The 18042-nt window shown below is 36.2% G+C and overlaps 2 protein-coding genes across 4 annotated transcripts; one reads left to right on the top strand and one right to left on the bottom strand.

Moving 5' to 3' along the window:
• The first annotated feature begins 805 nt into the window (after positions 1-805).
• LOC110167985 (cornifelin homolog B-like) lies at positions 806-5044 on the top strand. 3 transcript variants are annotated; one of them, XM_020933398.2, is made up of 5 exons: positions 806-952; positions 1472-1572; positions 2347-2534; positions 3400-3634; positions 3733-5044. In XM_020933398.2, the coding sequence occupies exons 2-4, from the start codon at positions 1497-1499 to the stop codon at positions 3592-3594; spliced, it is 459 nt and encodes a 152-aa protein (XP_020789057.2). In that variant the 5' UTR covers positions 806-952; positions 1472-1496; the 3' UTR covers positions 3595-3634; positions 3733-5044. The 3 variants fall into 3 exon arrangements, with proteins under 3 accessions (XP_020789057.2, XP_020789056.2, XP_020789055.2); XM_020933397.2 differs by having other exon boundaries at positions 3400-3639; XM_020933396.2 differs by having other exon boundaries at positions 3400-5044.
• A 1502-nt stretch (positions 5045-6546) lies between these two features.
• ttc4 (tetratricopeptide repeat domain 4) lies at positions 6547-17457 on the bottom strand. Its single transcript, XM_020933411.2, has 10 exons — positions 17265-17457; positions 16709-16826; positions 15249-15410; positions 15084-15161; positions 13397-13521; positions 13224-13310; positions 11312-11556; positions 10172-10256; positions 10009-10091; positions 6547-8308 (listed from the first exon to the last, which is right to left on the bottom strand). Exons 1-10 carry the CDS (start codon positions 17361-17363, stop codon positions 8209-8211), a joined length of 1182 nt encoding a protein of 393 aa, XP_020789070.1. The 5' UTR covers positions 17364-17457; the 3' UTR covers positions 6547-8208.
• Positions 17458-18042: the final 585 nt, after the last annotated feature.

Genomic DNA, 18042 nt, shown 5'->3' with positions numbered 1-18042 from the left:
CACACACAGATTTACAAAATGGTAGCATGTCTAGACAAATGCACGTGACATGTGCATAACAGTAGGCTACAAATCTAAAAGTTGAAGCACTGTATTGTAGTGTATGGCTCAAAGGCAGAGTCACTGTCAAAAGCTGGTTAAGTCCACACGTCGTCACGTTCTCTGGTTTTCAGCGCTGTAGGGAACTCCCTGACACTATTGTAATACAAAGTCAACTGCAATTATAATAAGTAAGCCATGATTGTTACTGTATCTGCAGTACATTATTAGATGCAGTGTGTCATTTTCTGAATGCCGCCATGACGTCTTCTTTATTTGCTTCCGTTTCCTTGAATGCTCTCCTCGATCCTCCATTTTTCAGCTGTCAATCCTACTGCCATATTAAGTAGTGTCCCAAAGCTGAAGGGACGGAGACCACAGAGGAAAACACAGAGGAAATATTATTTGTGTCTGTGAGATTGTATTGTTGCAACAACTTAAAGGGGCATGGTGTAACTTTTCTGGTAGAGGGTCACTGCGTTGTCTCCATGGAGATGTTATTGTTTTGCCTGGAATGTTCCACAGTATGGCATTAAATCTATTGAACGTGGATTTATTCTGTGCATGTACACGTGTTATTAAGAAGAGTTTGGGTGTCTTGAAAAGCACTATATAAATGAAAGATGCTTATAGTGCCACCTGCTTTTCTGAGCCTAGTTTATGCACAACATTTACAATGCACTAGAAATGTATTAATACAGATTTACTGATTTATATTTAGTACATACCATCTCTGTGTCTAATCAACACCAGGAAGTGCTGTTGGGCTAATTACAATTGACTTACTTTTATTTTCATTTACGCCCCATACAGTCACATTCAGGTTTTACAGGAATCTGGAGTTTAAAGCCTCCTTCAGCCTCAGTGAGCCCTTCAGTCGTCAACAGGCCAGCCCACAAGTCCAGCCACACAGGTAAAAAACTTCATGCATTTTATTTACATTTTAAAGACTATCAATCAGTAAATATAATAATAATAATGATCAAAGCAGATGTTGAATCTTCCTCTTCTTTTCCTTTCTTTTTTTTTAATTTGCTTTTTTTTTTTTTTTTTTATAGTCTTTTATGGCATTGGACTTTTTAAAAATATATTTTAGATTTTCAAATACTTTACAATTATATGCAGTATGGAGGAACTGTTTTTGAAAACCTCTTTAGGTAACAGCACTTTTACATGTGTATTATAGTATATAGAGCATGGTAAATTATGTGTTCATCTTTACTATCTTTTTTTAAATTCATAATTTCTTTTTAATTCAATCAGATTTTTATTTCTTTTGCACTTTACAATAACAATACAATAAGAAAAAGTCAAAATTTGCTGTTATCTTTTCTATCAGCAGAATGGCAAGACATAGATATTGAACGCCATTCTAAATAATGAGTTTGGCTTTATTGAGTTATTTTTGTGTCTGTATTGTCCGTTTGTACAGGTCAATTTGTCATTAAATCGTAACAATGGCGAAGTATTCAAAGGCTGATGATGTGGAGTGGAGCAGTGGACTCTGTGACTGCTTCGAGGACTCAAAAACATGTGAGCGAAGATTAATTATATGTGTATAACAAAACTATAGAAAGACGGGATTAGGCCAGGACTCAACTAGGTCAAGATCAGGCCAAGATCAGGTCAGGAGCAGGGTGAGGCCAAAACTGGACCAGGTCTAACTCAGGACTAAGCAAGGAACTAAAGCTAGACTAAAGAATAAATAAATGGACTGAACCAGGACTAAACCAGGACTGAACCAAAACTGAACTAGGACTAGACCAGGACTAAACCAGGACTAAACCAGGAATAAACCAGGACTAAACCAGGACTAAACCAGGACGAAACCAGGACGAAACCAGGACGGAACCAGGACGGAACCAGGACGGAACCAGGACTAAACCAGAGCTAATCAAGGACTGAACAAAGACTAAAGTAGGGATAAGATCAGATATGAACCAGTACTAGATTGGGACTGAATCAGTACTAGATCAGATCTAACCCAGAACTTAACCAAGGACTAGATAAAGAGGACTACACCAGGACAAATCCAGAAATAGACCAGGTTTAAAGCAGGTCTAGACTAAACTAGGACTTATCTATGAGTAAATCAAATAATTTCATATATGAAGGGCCTATATCACTCTATTTTCAACTCCAAGTATATTTTTGAGGAGGTACCAACATTATCACACGGCTTAAACCTCACAAGAGTCAGCTTTGCGTAATATAGCACCTTTAAAACAGTGTATCATACTTATGCTTTAATAAAAAAAAATGTTTCTACCTGCTCACTTTTTTTTTACCCTGTTTTTTGTCTTCCAGGCTGCTATGGTTTCTGGTGCTGCCCGTGCCTGGCCTGCACCGTTTCTGGAAGATTTCAGGAGAACCGCTGCCTCCCGCTGTGTGACATCCTTGGCCCTGGGGTCGTGGCCGCGTGTGGGATCCCTTTCTGTGTGCCCCCTGCTGTGTTTGGGCTCAGAGTGGCTATTCGGCACAGATACAAAATAAAGGTCAGAGAAATAAAGAGAAATGTTAAAGGTCCTATATTACTCAAAACTGACTCTTGTTAAGCTTTAAGCCGTGTTATAATGACCTGGAGTTGTGTTTTGTTTCCCTCACAAATATTTGAATAACCTTTTAAATGTTCTGTTCCAGCTTGTGATGTCATGAAGTGGTAGTTTTCAAGTTAACAGCTTTTTTTTTTTTTTGCCCTTAGCTCAGTTGAGATTGGTAATCATCCACATGATCTTAGTGAAGGTGTGTGGAGTTGCAAAATACAGTGGAGCACTTCCTGTATTAATACATGACATCACAAGGTGGAACAGAATGCTTTCAGTTTGTGGGAAGAACTCAGCGTAAATTTGAATGAAACAAAACACAACTCCAGGTATGATTGTGATGAGGAAGCAACATTATAACAGAGATCAGAAAATAACATAATAGTGGCACTTTAAATTCATTCAAGTTAAAAAAATAATAATAATAATAAGGTGTATTTGTTTGACAGAGATTCCAATGATTGCATTAGTGGACCAGTCTGTAGGCTAATTGACTAGTCAACTAATCATAAAATAAAGTAAAAAATGTATTATTTCTGTAGTATTTTGTAGATAAAAAAAAAATACTTCAAGAAAAATGTGATTCTCAAGACTTGGTGACTTCTTAATAGAGTTTTGTTACAAATAAAGCCTATATGTATTATTTTGTACTACTGTCTTTGCTATATTTTACTGCATACATTGAGTGTTCTTAAAGAACTGCTTTGTGATCTCTTTATTGCACCCCAAAAATACATTACTAAGTTAAAATAAACATAAAATTGAATTGCTGTTTAACTTATTGATTAATAAAGAAGTGCTCTCCTCTTTTTCCCAGGGCAATATATGCAAGGACATCTGCACCTCCTGCTTCTGTGTGTGGTGCTCCTGGTGTCAGATGCATCGTGAGTTAAGAGCACGTGACAAAACTCCAACTATGGTGACGGTGACCAACGTGGTGAACATGCAGCCAGCCCCGATGATGATGATGGGCCAGGGTCCTGTGATCCACCAGAACTTTACAGTGGGATAATGTGGGGTGGGATCAGGAGACAGCACTATATCACATTAAAGTAAAGTATGACCTATGTTGGACTATTACAAACTCATTTAAGATCGTTATATTTAACATTTAGCTAAACATTGTATAATTCTTTTCCCACTTTGGAAGTTTTTTTACGGCGCCATGGAATTATCAGAGTATCAGAAGTATCAGAAACTAAACTTTTGGATAGAATTCTCCCCAGTGTGCTGCCATCCATATGTTTTAGAACTCTCCACTTCCTGTAATTTTCAACATATTTTTCAACTGTTTCTCAAAAAGTGCTTCTTAATTTGTGTAAAACTATCACTTATATTTACAACAGGAATTATCCCTCCAAAAACGTATTTTGGTGAGATAATACCTGTTTAAATGAAACAGAAAATGCACACCAAAGTTCTTATAGAGGTGCAAATACAAGGAGCGGCAATTAAAAAGTGAAAAAATGCATTACACACTGGTTGATTTTGGACATCAGCCATCTGAGTGTGCTATGCATTTGTTTCATTTCAACAGGTATCATCCCACCTAAATAAATAAAAATTAGAGAATCATCAAAACCTGTCCGAATGATGAAAAGTTAGTACTGTTGCCATAGTGACTAATAGGCCTGTCATGATAACAGATTTTGAAGCACGAGAAATACTGTGATAAACAATAATACTGAAAATACGTTATGTCACTGATACAAAGTAAAATGTTGCTTACAGTTAACAAAAATATGAAATAAAGAAAATAAAAAATTGAGAGACCAAAATCGGAAAATGAACGATGAAATGTATATATTACGAATTATGTTCAAATTTCGTTTTGTCTCGTGGACCCAGTCTCACATCTCGTCTCGTTTTGTGGAAATTGTATTTTGTTCCATCCCTAATAATTAGCCATAGTACTGTAGTAGTTATTTTACTCTCTACAGCAGATAAGCTCAACAATTCAACATTAAATATTATATCTTTTGAATTGTCAGTCGTCCTCAAAATAGCACCGTATAGCAAAAAGCTGAAACAAATGAATATTTTTAAAATTGAACTGAAGGACAGGTCAGAATTTTATAGTAGAATTTGTCCTTTAAAAATTTAAATATTATATTACTGGGCACATAAAACAAAAATTAACATTGAAGTCGAAGTAGTTGTTCAAGTAGAAATAGTGACTGACAATAAGATTGAACTTTCATTGATTTTATGTTTGAGTATTTTAAAACTTCTACATTTTTACATAGGTCCCTGCCCTCTATCCCTCCTCCTGAAATTTGAACACTAAATTATACAATGTGAACATAATGTATACTATGTTTTAATTGTTGTGTATGATGACGAAACAAGTGGGGTCCTTGTGAATCATTAAAAGCTAAAAGTTGATAATAAATTGACTTATGTAAATTACTAATCACTGAATCACTGAAAATAAAGAAATAAACCAGAAAGATTTGAACAGGTATGTGGTGTGTGACTCATTTGTTACCACAGCAGCAAAACGCAGAAGAGTTTATAATATTTTTTTGATAGGGATAAGTATACATACTACAACTTTTATGGCCAAGGCTTTTACAGAAAGGCAAAAACACGCAGGGTAAATGCAGGTTTTCACTGGTGGTTTATTACTGCTTACATGTCTGACTACTCTTTAAAGGTCCTACTGCAAAACGTAATATCTCAGTAAGTGAAAAGGACTTAAAATTAAGAACATTTTCCTTTATTTGAGTAGATTCAACTTGACAAGTAAAATGATCTACCAATCTATCAGTGGAACAAGTGTGATTTTCTTAATTCAGGCAACATTCGATTTTGGAATACAGGAAGTTTTAAAAACATAACAGGTGTTTTAAACTCCATACACCTTCATTACAATTATTTGGATGATTTCAACACTGGAATTGCAAAAGGTGGAACAGAGCATTTTGAGCTTTGCAGATGTAGACAGACAAATAATAAAGGATTTATCAATGTGTGAATGAAACAAAACACAACTCCAGGTCTGTTTGCAATGAGGTAACAGCATTATATCATGACTTAAAGCTCACAAGACTTTATTTACTGTAATATAAGCTCTTAAAAATGTGTTTAAATTCATGTTTAAAACCTCCCCAGTTTAGGACATAAGGTGTTAGGCCTTGGACAGAGAATGCAGACTGCTCAGGGACACTTTCACATTCCCGTTAAGAGCCTCCAATAATATGACAACAAACATGACTAAAAGAAAATGTCTCTATAAATTAGGGATGCCATATCATCAAAGGTCTCACAATAATATTGTGGACCATCACAATATATCAAATTACAAGTCCTTTTGCTTAAATACATAGTTATGATACAGGAATAGCTACGAAAAAACAGAGGGAACTACATAGACCATGATCCTTTGCTCTACATGACTACATGAAGAAATAACAGTTATAAGCACTTTTAATCTTAGTTCTTTGGATTAAATCTTGTCAAAGTATTTGAAGAGGAAAAAGTAGAATATTCACAGTTGTATATTGTAAAAATACTGTAAAGGATTTGGATATTGTTGCATCCCTACTATAAATGCAACACAGAAACAGATGAAAACAAGTAGAGGGTGCAGTACCTCTATAAAAAGTGAAGGGAGGTAGAGTGGTACTCATGCACCATTTACTGTGAAATGAAACTTAGATGTGAGATTGTTGAAGATTCAGTTTCATTGTGATTTTGAGAAGAGGGTGACTCCACAAGTTCCACAAGTTCACCCATGCACGTTACTACACCGTACTACATTTTTAGCACTTAAAGCTGTCAAGAGGAAGCAGCTCAAAAAGGCGTGGGTTCAAATGTCCTTGTGTGGCACTACAAAAAAAAAAAACAACAACAACAACAATGCAATTAAAAGTATGTTGAGAGCTATTTCTACTGCATTGAAAGAGACTGTTTGCTTTATTGTAATTCCAGAGTGTGGTCATAGTTAAATAACACACATAGACCGTCTTCAAGGCATTTATTCGGCTTAATTGGTGTCGTAGTAATGAGTACGTATGTGGTGATAATAATACAGTACATACAATATTTGGTATAGTTAAAATGATGTTGAGATAGAGTTGCACACATCATTTGAAAAGTGAACTAAAAGGGTCACTACGCAACATTTTTGGTGGAGAGTCTGCCACCTGCTTATCCTCATGGAGGTTTCTTGCATTGTATGGAATAATATAGCATTAACTAATTATCCATGTTGCATTTATTTCATTATTGATGTTAAATGATGTTATCATTTACAAAAAAACTAAACAAAACAAAACCTTGCAGTCTTAATGTGAGTGAGATCGCCTCTCTGCAGATCTGGCTTGTAACCTGGCCTAGTGGCGTAACTTGTTTGTTTCTATGGAGAAAGGCAAGTTTAATACTGTGCCTAGGTCTGGGTATCATTAAAAAGTTGCCGATACAATACATATCTCGATACATAGGCCATGATATGATACAAATCTCGATACAGTGCACTGTTCGATATATTTTAAATCTATTAGATACAGTTCAATAAAAAACAAAAGCTTATGGGTGATTCTAAAAGTCTTTGTGAAACCACTTATTGTGCAAAGTTCATATGAAAATGCCCCATTTTTCTGATCAAAACAGTGAAAATGTCAAATGTGTTGCATAAACAAGTTTCCTCCCACTAAACAAGCAACAACTGTAGCTGTAACAAAATAATGTACAGTATTTTCCGCACCATAGGGCGCGCTCATAAGCCTCCAACCCCATCAAAAAATGACTGCGCCCCCCGCAATCCAGAGCGCCCTATACACAAATCCACTCGGGTGTCCCAGCACGACTACAAAGTCGCACGCAAACACATACAGAGCAGACAGTGACCGCGCAGCAAAAAACACCCACAGCCACACTCATCACTCCACGCCAACGAGAAATGGAACGGAGGAACGAAGCAAAAAAGCGAGTGCAATGTGCCACTTCTAAACACAACTGAACAACTGAGTCGCTGCGAACACGCCGACAATCCAGCGGTTCCAGACAGCACCCTCCCTACATGCCACAGTTTAACAAAGCCCAGAATCACCATGAACGCGCCAAACAAAGTCCCACTGACCCATCCAACTGCTGTGTTTCCTTTAAAGTCCGGTGCGGTTTATTTGTGAAAACAGTTCCAAACTAGACCATTCAATGACAGTGTGCTTTATAATCCAGAGTGCCCAATAGTGTGGAAAATATGGTAGTGAAATATAAAAAAAAAAATACTCTTGGTGATATATCAATACATCACCCCACCATTTCGATACTATATCATCACATTAAACAATAAGATATATCAATATTTCAATATTTTTGGACACCCCTAACTGTGCCATACTGTGGAACATTACTGAACAATAAGTATTTTTTCTATTGAGACATACAGGTGGCAGATCCTGCACCAGAAAAGTTACAGAGTGAAACTTTAAAACTACTAGCCCATAATTATTAAGTGTTTATTGGTTTCAATCAGAGTTCTTCTTGTTTTGAAAGATTTTCTGAGAACTATTGCAACATGATAAAGTCTGATAAAAAAAAAAAAATGCTTGTCATGATACATCTTTATACACAAATATGTCTTGCTCTTACTGTTTTAACACATTTAAAGTTCATTTTTATTTTACAGTCTGTGCACTTTCTTGTCAGATAAATATTGTTTGCAGTACGGCGAATCTTTCACTAATACAATAAAACTTGGTGTCCCCGCTTTGACGAAATACCTGTAATCAAAAGAGAAAGCATTTAATGGAATGAATGTGAAGAATGTATAAGGAAATAAGGCAAAGGTAATAGACAGTATATATAGCACATTTCCTGGAGCGTGGGATTAATTTGAATGATCTGGGGACAACACCGAAACTAAACAATGTCTAAGTATGTGGACTTTCCTGTTTGATTTTCTTTCCCTATCAGTTTATACAGACCTATTAAAGACAATACATTTTATTTTATAGCATGTAATAATGTCATTTTATTATATCCATTATTACTTATTTCAACAGTATTTTATTTTTACTTGTACAATAATGATGCCTTATTTGACACTCTTGCTCTTTTTTAATATAATATAATGTGATGTGTGAGTTACTGTGTCCAAATAATTTTCCTTATGGATTAATAAAGTTTGTCTAAAATGTCTAAAATGTGTCACAGAACAGACATATTGTAAAAGCAGCATTTTATTGTCCCCAAACCAGGAAGCGCTGTTAGCCTGTTAGTTGTTTTTAGCATTACCATGGCAACAAAACTCCACTCTGACCTCTGAAAATTGTGAGAAGCTCTTATAAACTCACCGTGGTGAATAATTAGAACGCTTGGGATATGTAAGGAAAGTGAGGAATAAGTTTGGACGATGGAAAACTGTTTCAAAATGAACTAGTCCTGTTTAAGACACTAAACATCAGGTACAGCGCCTTTAGTGGAATAAAAATAGCTGTGTGTTTATTTGACATCTAAATTTGGTTGGCCCAGAACTTTTTAAAACTGAATGAAGAAAAGACTGAGGTGATACTATTTGGGGCCAGCAGTCCCCTCATTAATGTGGGACCCCTCAAAAATTATGTTTGTCCCACAGTCACTAACCTTGGCGTCACCTTAGACAATGATTTTAAGTTTGACAAGCAGATCAATGGTGTTTTAAAATCTAATTTTTATCATTTGCGGCTTTTATTATTATTAAGTCAAACCTTTTTTATCTTTTAGACTTTTTGAACAAGTTATGCACGCTTTTATTTCATCACGCTTGGACTACTGCAATGCACTTTATTCCAGCATCTCACAAAACGCACTTTACCGACTACAGTTTGTCCAAAACTCTGCAGCGTGACTTTTAACAGAAATCAAAAGACAGAGCGCATTACCCCAAACCTTGCGTCTTTGCACTGGCTTCCTGTTCATTTTAGAATTGATTTTAAGATTTTATTGTTTGTTTTTAAAGCTTTGAATGGACTGGCCCCACAGTACGTCTCGGACCTCATCCAAGTTTACACTCTCGCGTGCGCTCTGAAGTCCAAGTTCCCGCTCCAGCTCGTGGTGCTTAAGACGAGACTTAAAACCAGGGGGATCAGGACCTTCTCTGTGGTTGGCCCTAAGCTCTGGAACGCTCTGCCCCCCATGTCCGAACAGCCCCTTCAGTGGAGTGTTTTAAGTCTTGTCTTAAGACCCACTCTTATTCTCTGTCTTATTATTCTGTGTCTTTTATTTATTTAATTAATTTTTTAAATGTATTTTAATTGGTTTTATTTATTTATTGCTATTCTATGATTTTGCTTTACTGGTGTTATTATTTTAAGACTAGTATGATTATTTTAATAGTTTATTTTATCATTTTATTATTGTTGTTATTATTATATATTTGTGCAGCACTTTGGAAACTTGTGAAATGTGCTATAGAAATGAAGTGGATTGGATTGGAAATTACCGCTGATGCTGTAGAACTTTGAGAAGTGAAGTCCTTAAGTTGACCTGGTAAAGTACCTCTTGTTGTTCATCTTCAAAAAATAACTAAAAAGAAAATAGATGATTATAATTACTGTATTAAAACCCACATAAGGTATTAAAGGTAAATATGTAGTGGTACAGACCTGGAGATTTGAAGGACGGTACTTTTGATTTGTGTCCCATGGTGGAAGCTCTTCACCAAACATGAGAGACAGGTGATCTGAGAAGCTGGAAATGGGTTACAATGTATTTTTAAACAAGTTAAATACAAAATAATGCCCGACTAATGATTGATCGCGTCCTCCTTATACATGTATGGACCAAACAACAAAAGAAAAAGCTGAAAAAGTGCAAGTTTTTCAAGTTTTTTTAGTGCTACATAACACTCACTATCTGCATCTAGTATCTTACCATCAGTGAGTGTGAAGTGAATTAGATTAGATGTTGTCATTTATTATCAGGTCATCAGTCTGAATAAACAAAGACAATTACAAATGACTGACTCTTGACAGATTAAAATATAATCAACTGTCACGCAGTTTTTTTCTTGGTAGATTACTACACAAGATCTCGTGCCACAGGATTCACCACAAAAAATAGTTGAAGGGCTGGTGATTTATGCAATTTGAGAAGCTGTAGTTCCAAGAAGTAGAAGTACAATCACTGCTAAAGCATTACATAAAATAAATATTTAAAAAAGCCAAAATTGTGTAATGGATTGCAGTACTTTGTTATTTCAAATTATGCCAAAAACTCATCTTGTCTTGTTCTCGTGGACCTAATCTTGTAGTGGGTCTCGTGAAAATTGCGGCTTGTGGTTGCCCTTCAGTAAGCAATTAGTTCTAAATAACTATCACAATTTAGTTTTCAACAATTAAATAAACTGTGGCAATGATGACACAATATATTAAAGGAGCACTGTGTAACTTTTTGGTTGGGGGTCCGTCACCTGCTTGTTTCTATGGATATGGCTTTGCTTAGCCTGGAATGTCCCTCAGTAAACGGCTCTATCTTGCATTTATTCATTACAGGTGGTTTTACAGCTCAAAAATACCTAGCAATTCTGACTGTAAGCGGGGTCGCCTCTCCACAGATCTGACCTGTAACTTGGTCTGATTTGGGCTCCATGAAGATATAATGTTTTAATACCATACTGTGACATTCCAGACATTCCAGAATTCCTAACATTCCAGACAAAGCAATAACTTTTCCATGGAGAAAACCGTTTGACCTGAAACTACGACCAGAAAAGTTACACACTGCACCTTTAAGTCGACATTTACCAGTGGTTTTCGCAGAAGGCGGAGATGAAGTCACTCTGCTGGTGTTCAGGATAGAGGAAGAGGACTGGCCAGTAGAGGGCTCCATCCTCCTGGTTTAGATAGACCTGCGTCCCGGTGACCTCCTGTGAACTCAGACCATCCAGACTGAGCTGTGAGAGGCCACGAGACGAAGATTCATCATCATCGTCGTCACTGTCAGAGCCGTGCTGAGGCTGAGTAGAGGGGAAGAACTTAATGCCTCTCTCCTATGAGCAAAAAATCAACACAAACACTGGTTATAAACTTATCCTAACATTTCAATTAGTTTGGACTGTTTACACGTTTAGTTCACTTAAATATAGATATCTAGATCCCCCCTATTTTAAGAGTTATTACGTCAACTGACACTTTCTGAATGCAAAAGTTGTACACTGGGGACCCCTTGTGGCAGAATAGGTGTATAATCTAAAATTAGTCCTAAACTCAGTCTGCTGTATGCAGTAATTAGTGCATGAACAAAAGTGAGACACAGCTGTACACAAGCCCAAGGAGTGGTTCAACTGGAGCTTGCAGCCTAGTTAAGGCTGTGAGGTACAGAAATCACTAGGTACCAATTTTAAAAGGACAATCCTTTTAGAAATACTATTAATCGCCAGAGATTGCTGGGGTTTTATAAATAAATTACATGATAATTATTAAAGCATTATTAGAAACCAATCAGTACAGAGGGCCTAATATGGAGGGAAATCCACTCAAGGTTTTGAGGCACCTAGTAGCAGTTAGTAACGCTGTCACACTCTGAGAATGGACACATCACTGAAGACTCTTTTGATTTGTTTGTGAATTTCAGTTGAAGTATTATCTATAGTAATATAGTAAAAAAAAAAAAGTAAGATAGATCTGGCAGTTTTGCATTGACAACTGGTTTCAGTAGAAAAAGAAAAAAAATGACATTACATTAAAGTTGTCAAAATGTCAAATTGTGAACAAATAAACAGTATAACTGTTATACTTCCTTTTACATCAGAACTTGTTACAAGTTTTGCTTGTATTTTCGTGCTATATTAAATTCCCTTAATTTGAATGTCTTAAAGGTGCCCTGTGTAACTTTTCTTTTGTTGGGGGTCCGTCACTTGCTTGTTTGTATGGATGTGTCATTGCTCTGCCTGGAATGTTCCACAGTATGACATTAATCTATCTACCATATTTTCCGGGCTATTAGGTGCGCTCTTAAGCCTCTAACCCCATCAAAAAACAACCAATCGCCCCGCAATCCAGAGCGCCCCATACACAAATCCACTCGGGTGTCCCAGCACGACTTCAGTAAACTACAAAGCCGCACCACCCGCATCGCACGCAAACACACACGGAGCAGACAGCGACTGCGCAGCAAAACACACCCACAGCCACACTCATCACTCCATGTGGACGAGGAACGGAGGAACAAACCGAAAAAGCGAGTTCAATGTGCCACTTCTAGCCACAACTGAACAACTGAGTCACTGTGAACACGCCAACAATCCAGTGGTCCCAGACAGCACCCTCCCTACACACCACAACTGAACAAAGCCCAGAGTCACCGTGAACGCCACAAACAAAGTCCCACTGACCCATCCAACTGTTGTGTTTCGTTTAAAGTCCAGTTTGGTTTATTTGTGAAAAAAGTTCAAAAATAGACCATTTAATGACTTATAATAATCTTATAATCCAGAGCGCCTAATAGCCCGTAGAATATGGTACATTTATTCAATTATAGGTGCTATTACAGCTAAAAAATATTTAGAAAAACAGGCAGGGTTGCCTCTCCACAGATCTAATATGGGTCAAGAATATTTACACAATGCACCTTTAAGTTGTGCGGTGTAGTAAATGCATTTCTTAATTTCTTCTCAAGATGTATAAAGAAAAAAATCTTTTCCAATCAGTAACAGACCTTTATAATGTTGAGTAGAGTTTCCTTCTCCCCGAGCAGCTTCTTTTCCTTTGCTTTGGCTTTTCTTGCATCTCTCTCAGCTGCTCTCTGCAACACAACACACAAACTCCAATTACATTATATATTAAAATCAATGCACTTTTCTCAATAATAATAATAATAAGACCTATTACCTTGTTTTTGTCTGCCGTGGCTCTGAACTCTAGTAGTTTCTTGTCTGTGGGGTAAAGTTTGAGTCCCTCGTCGCACCATTTTAAGGCGTCTGCAAAGTTACGCAGCTCTATGCAGCACTGAGCACCTACAGACAAGATAACAATGCAATTGTAATCACTTTCATATCAAAACTGTGACTGAGTATAATATATATAATATCTATACAAGACAAATTTGGTTTAAAAGAATAATGTATTTTCTTGGTAACTGAATTATTTGATTGGTACCAATATCAGCTGCTATACCAGGAGAAGTTCGTGAATTTATACAGAATACTGGGAAAAGCTATGAGGCATTTTGAAGAATTGAAGAAAAATAGGTAATAAAACAATATTCACACTGGGATAGTGATCATAATTGAAATGAGCAAATTATAATGTCAAGATGAGTTAATAGTTAATTGGGAGAAGAGATGTCATAATACAGTATATTCAGACATTATTTTAGGGATTGTGAGAATTTCAGAAGCAGAAATACACATTTTTCTAATAATATTAACACTTAGAATTAAATAAAAATGTATATGAACTAAGGATTTCACGATTCTATTAGTGAAGATTTTATTCTTAGCATAAATAATTCTCAAAAAGTGTAAAATCTCTTGGCCAGGGCTCCACTGAAAAAGAGCTTTTTCATCTTAATGGGCTTTTTTTCCTGGTTAAATAAAATTGAAATAAAATAAAATAAATTTCTAGTGCTTCTATTTTTATTGTTACAGTAATCCTATATTACACTGGCTTTTAAGTCAAGTAGATTTTCTAAACTTTTATCTGTGTTCTTACCCTTGTTTTACTCATATTTTATTGTGTTTTACTCCTATTTTTTACTTGTGTATTCTCATAATTTTTTTTAAATCCATATTGTAAAGCATTTTTGGGGCAGTACTGTCTCTTTTTAAATGTGGAATATGATGAATATGATTGACTGAGATTCAGGAGCAGGGATACACTTCAACCTCCCCCTGCTCCTCTCCGGTGAACCACAGCTCAGCTCAACCACACCTTCAATTACCCAGAAGCCCCATTTATACAGGCCTATCCTGACAACACCATCTGTCTCCGCTCTCTCGACCCCTTATCTCTCACCCTGTGTCTCTCATTCATCCTTCAGCCTGATGACATCATCTAGACAGAAGCGGGTGTCCTGAAATCCTGAGTCTTCCCCCAGCCATCACATTTATCCATCGTCAATAAAAATCTTTATCATAGTCCATCGTTGTGGAGTGGTCGTTGCTAGTGAAGTGCTATATAAATAAACCTTGACCTTGACTCATTTTCAAGTATAATTTTGAACAGAATTGAAATGAACGAAAATCACTTTGTAGTAGAAAAATTCATTTTAACATGTCCTTGAACATATTTACTGTTATACTTATCTGGCCCCAGTTTCTGTCAGTACTTTTCCATTGAAACTGGCATTCCTCTCTCAGGTGCATCCCCTCACTGTCCAGTCCTCTCCTCATTATTTATGTCATGATGACCTTCTACATCCCTTTGTGGGACTGCCCCACGCTCTCTCTCTATCCTTCTTCTACCTGATCTACTCTCTTCTCTTGCAAGAACATAAACCCCACAAAGACAATTGTTTGAGTTAAGATCTCTATTTCGTTGTCACCCAAATATTTCCACAATAACTTTAAACACACACCTCTAATCAGGGCTTTGAGATGATCTGGCTTCAACTTCTTTGCAGCTGTAGCATCGTTTAACGCCGAACGCATATTACCTGCAAGAAAACAGATTTAAAAATCACACCAAAAACGGTTACATAAAACATAAAGCTATAAAATGTAATAATGTCAAATATCTTTACCCAGATAAAAATGCGTAGCAGCCCGGTTGGAGTAAATGATTGTGTTCAGTTCCAGATTTTCACACTTCATTTTGAGAGCAGCCGTATAGGAGACAAGGGCGAGTGTGTACTTCTTAGATTTAAAATAAGAGTTGCCTTCATTTTTCAGATCTTCGGCTTTTTCTAAAAACACAGAAAAAAGAAAAAGGTGATGTTTTAATTGTGCACGACGCAACATTTTTAATGGAGGGTCTGTCGTCTGCTTGTATTAGTGAAGATGTAAGTGCTTTGCCTTGAATGTGAAGTATTTTCAGTCACAGGTGCCTTTGTTGCTAAAAGGTAGTTAAGAAGGTAAGTAAATATGCTAAGAAGGTATCTATGAATGGCTTTGAACATTTGAGTCCTACTAACACATTTGTAAATAAGTCCCACATAGATTCTTTATCATTATTATTATTATTGCCCTTTAAAAGTCCAGTATTACCCAAAATGGATTCTCGAGCTTTAAATCATGTTCTAATGTTTGTAACTCATCAAAAACATATCCAGAGTTGTGTTTTATTTCATTCGCACGTATCTGAGCAGACCTGGTCATTGTCCAGCTCCCAGGCCACATATGTTGACTCTAACTGGCCCATTTAAGATAATTTGGAATTACAAAATAAACATATTTTATAATTTTACTAAAGTTGGACTAAAGCTGGACTAAAGCTGCTTTGGTTTTATTTTGGAGGTGTTTTTAATAACATTTTGTAAGGCAACCTCACTTTTTCATTGCTTAGTCATAACATAAACTCTTTCCAGTCTTACCAGCTTGTCAAAACAATGCTTTTTTCTGCTTTTTATAAAAAAAAAAAAAACAATTCATATTATGCAGAATTGAGTGAAGTATTTTGGCCCGGCCCTCCACAATATTTTCTTGTATTTGAGTAATTCTTTATTTATCAGCCTAATGGTCTGTCAACATCTCCAAAGCTCCAAATCCTCTGTTCCACATTGTGAGGTCATGTAGTGGTAGTTTTCAAGTTACCTTTACCTTTTGTTCAGTAAAGATGGGCAATTTCAGGACTGAAATAATCCAAATGATTCTAGTGAAGGTGTATGGAGAACAGAGTGAAGAACTTCCTGTATTACCACATGACATCACAAGGTGGAACAGAGTGTTTTCTTTTTGAGAGCCGAACTCAGCCTAAATGTGCAGAATTTGTGATAAATATGTGCGAATGAAATAAAACACAACTCCAAGATATGTTTTTGATCAGAAAACAACATAATAGCATATATAAGAAAATAGTGTAATATGAGATTTTTTAAAATGTAGTCTCAGTCAGAGGTTGTTTTTAATTCTAAAATCATGGCATGTCACAGCCCATTTAGCCCATGCTTTTTTTAAAAATTTTTTATTACGGTGGTACTTGGATAAAAGTGTATTAACTTTAGTACTGTGGCAAAGCATTACTTCAAATAAAACAGTGAGGTACCTTCTGGCGTGCGGTCCTCATCATGGATCATCGCCTGAAGAGCAGCCAGTCCAGGGTATTTCTTTGGGTCAATTTCGTCTGGAGCTTTGGTCATAAAAAGAGGAATTCTCTCCATCTCCTAAAATAACAGCATGACAGATCTTCTCAACAAGGCAGTTTTTCTGAGTAAAAATAAAGTGACCAGTAACAACAGGAAAACAAAAGTTTGACAAAGTTGCTTTTCATACAGAATTTTGTAGCAATTAAACATACATCTTCATTTTCTATGGGGTTGAAACATGATTCAGTTTCAGTAGCCTACGATAAATGTTTAACTGATTGATTTCTTTGTATTTACTATTCTTAAATTCTCTCAAAATGATAAGACAAGAGGAAGGAAAATAACAAGAGCTAAAATGTTTTATTGCACTACGTACGATTTAGCTTTTTTCCATAATTGTTTCCATTATATAGAGACGTAAATTGTTCATCACAGGCTTACAGAAAATAAGTCTTGTTATAGAAAATTTTCTGCTTTTCCCCTTTAATGTGATTTTGAAATACATGTTCTGTTTACCTCTTCCCAGTTGTCCTCACTAAAGGCATGTTTATACTTTTCGGTCTTGAATTTGTCCACAAACGCATCCATAACTTCATCTTCGCTGTCGTTTGCCATATTTGTTCTTTTTTGTAATGTAAATATGTTGCAAAAATTGAATATTCGTGTCTTTCGTGTTTTCACACGTGAACTGTCGGTACGAAGTGTATTGAGGTCCGTGCGGAAACAAAGGAAGGTACATTAGTTCTGGGGTAATGTTGCCATTTAGTGCTGTGTACTTCAGAAAATATTTATTTCAGCTCATTTGAAGCGAAAATTAAATAAGAAGCGTAAGAATAGGTTAGAGTGACCACACGTCCCTATACCTGGGACAGTCCCAATTTTGAGTCCTATGTCCTAGCAGATTTATCCAAAACCAGTGTTTTGTCCCAGTTTTATAGAAAAAATGTCCTAAGTGTCCCTATTTTTGACCAGTTTGACCCTGCCAACAGTAAAGAGAGGCATAAATTATCATTTGGTTCAGTAAAATACAGAAAAGCTGCTTAAAAACGACCAAACACAAAGAAAATCGGACTATAGTGACTCACATGTCCTGAATAAGTTATGAATGGGCCGAGTGCAGAACAATTTTCCTTAATTATACACTCGTTTCACAATTTCATTGTTATTATTGTTTTAATTTTAATTACTTAATAAATGTATTACTATATTATCAGAACCCCAAAATGGCGGTATCCCAGTTTTTGATTTTGAAAATTTGGTCACCCTATACATATCAGCCCAAAAATATCAGCAG

Source organism: Boleophthalmus pectinirostris, unplaced genomic scaffold, assembly GCF_026225935.1.
Source record: "Boleophthalmus pectinirostris isolate CB_2022bp ecotype Guang Dong unplaced genomic scaffold, ASM2622593v1 HiC_scaffold_7, whole genome shotgun sequence".
NCBI classification, from domain to species: Eukaryota; Metazoa; Chordata; class Actinopteri; order Gobiiformes; family Gobiidae; genus Boleophthalmus; species Boleophthalmus pectinirostris.
Note: the sequence above shows the minus strand (reverse complement) of the source record. Positions and strands in the feature narration are given on the sequence as shown.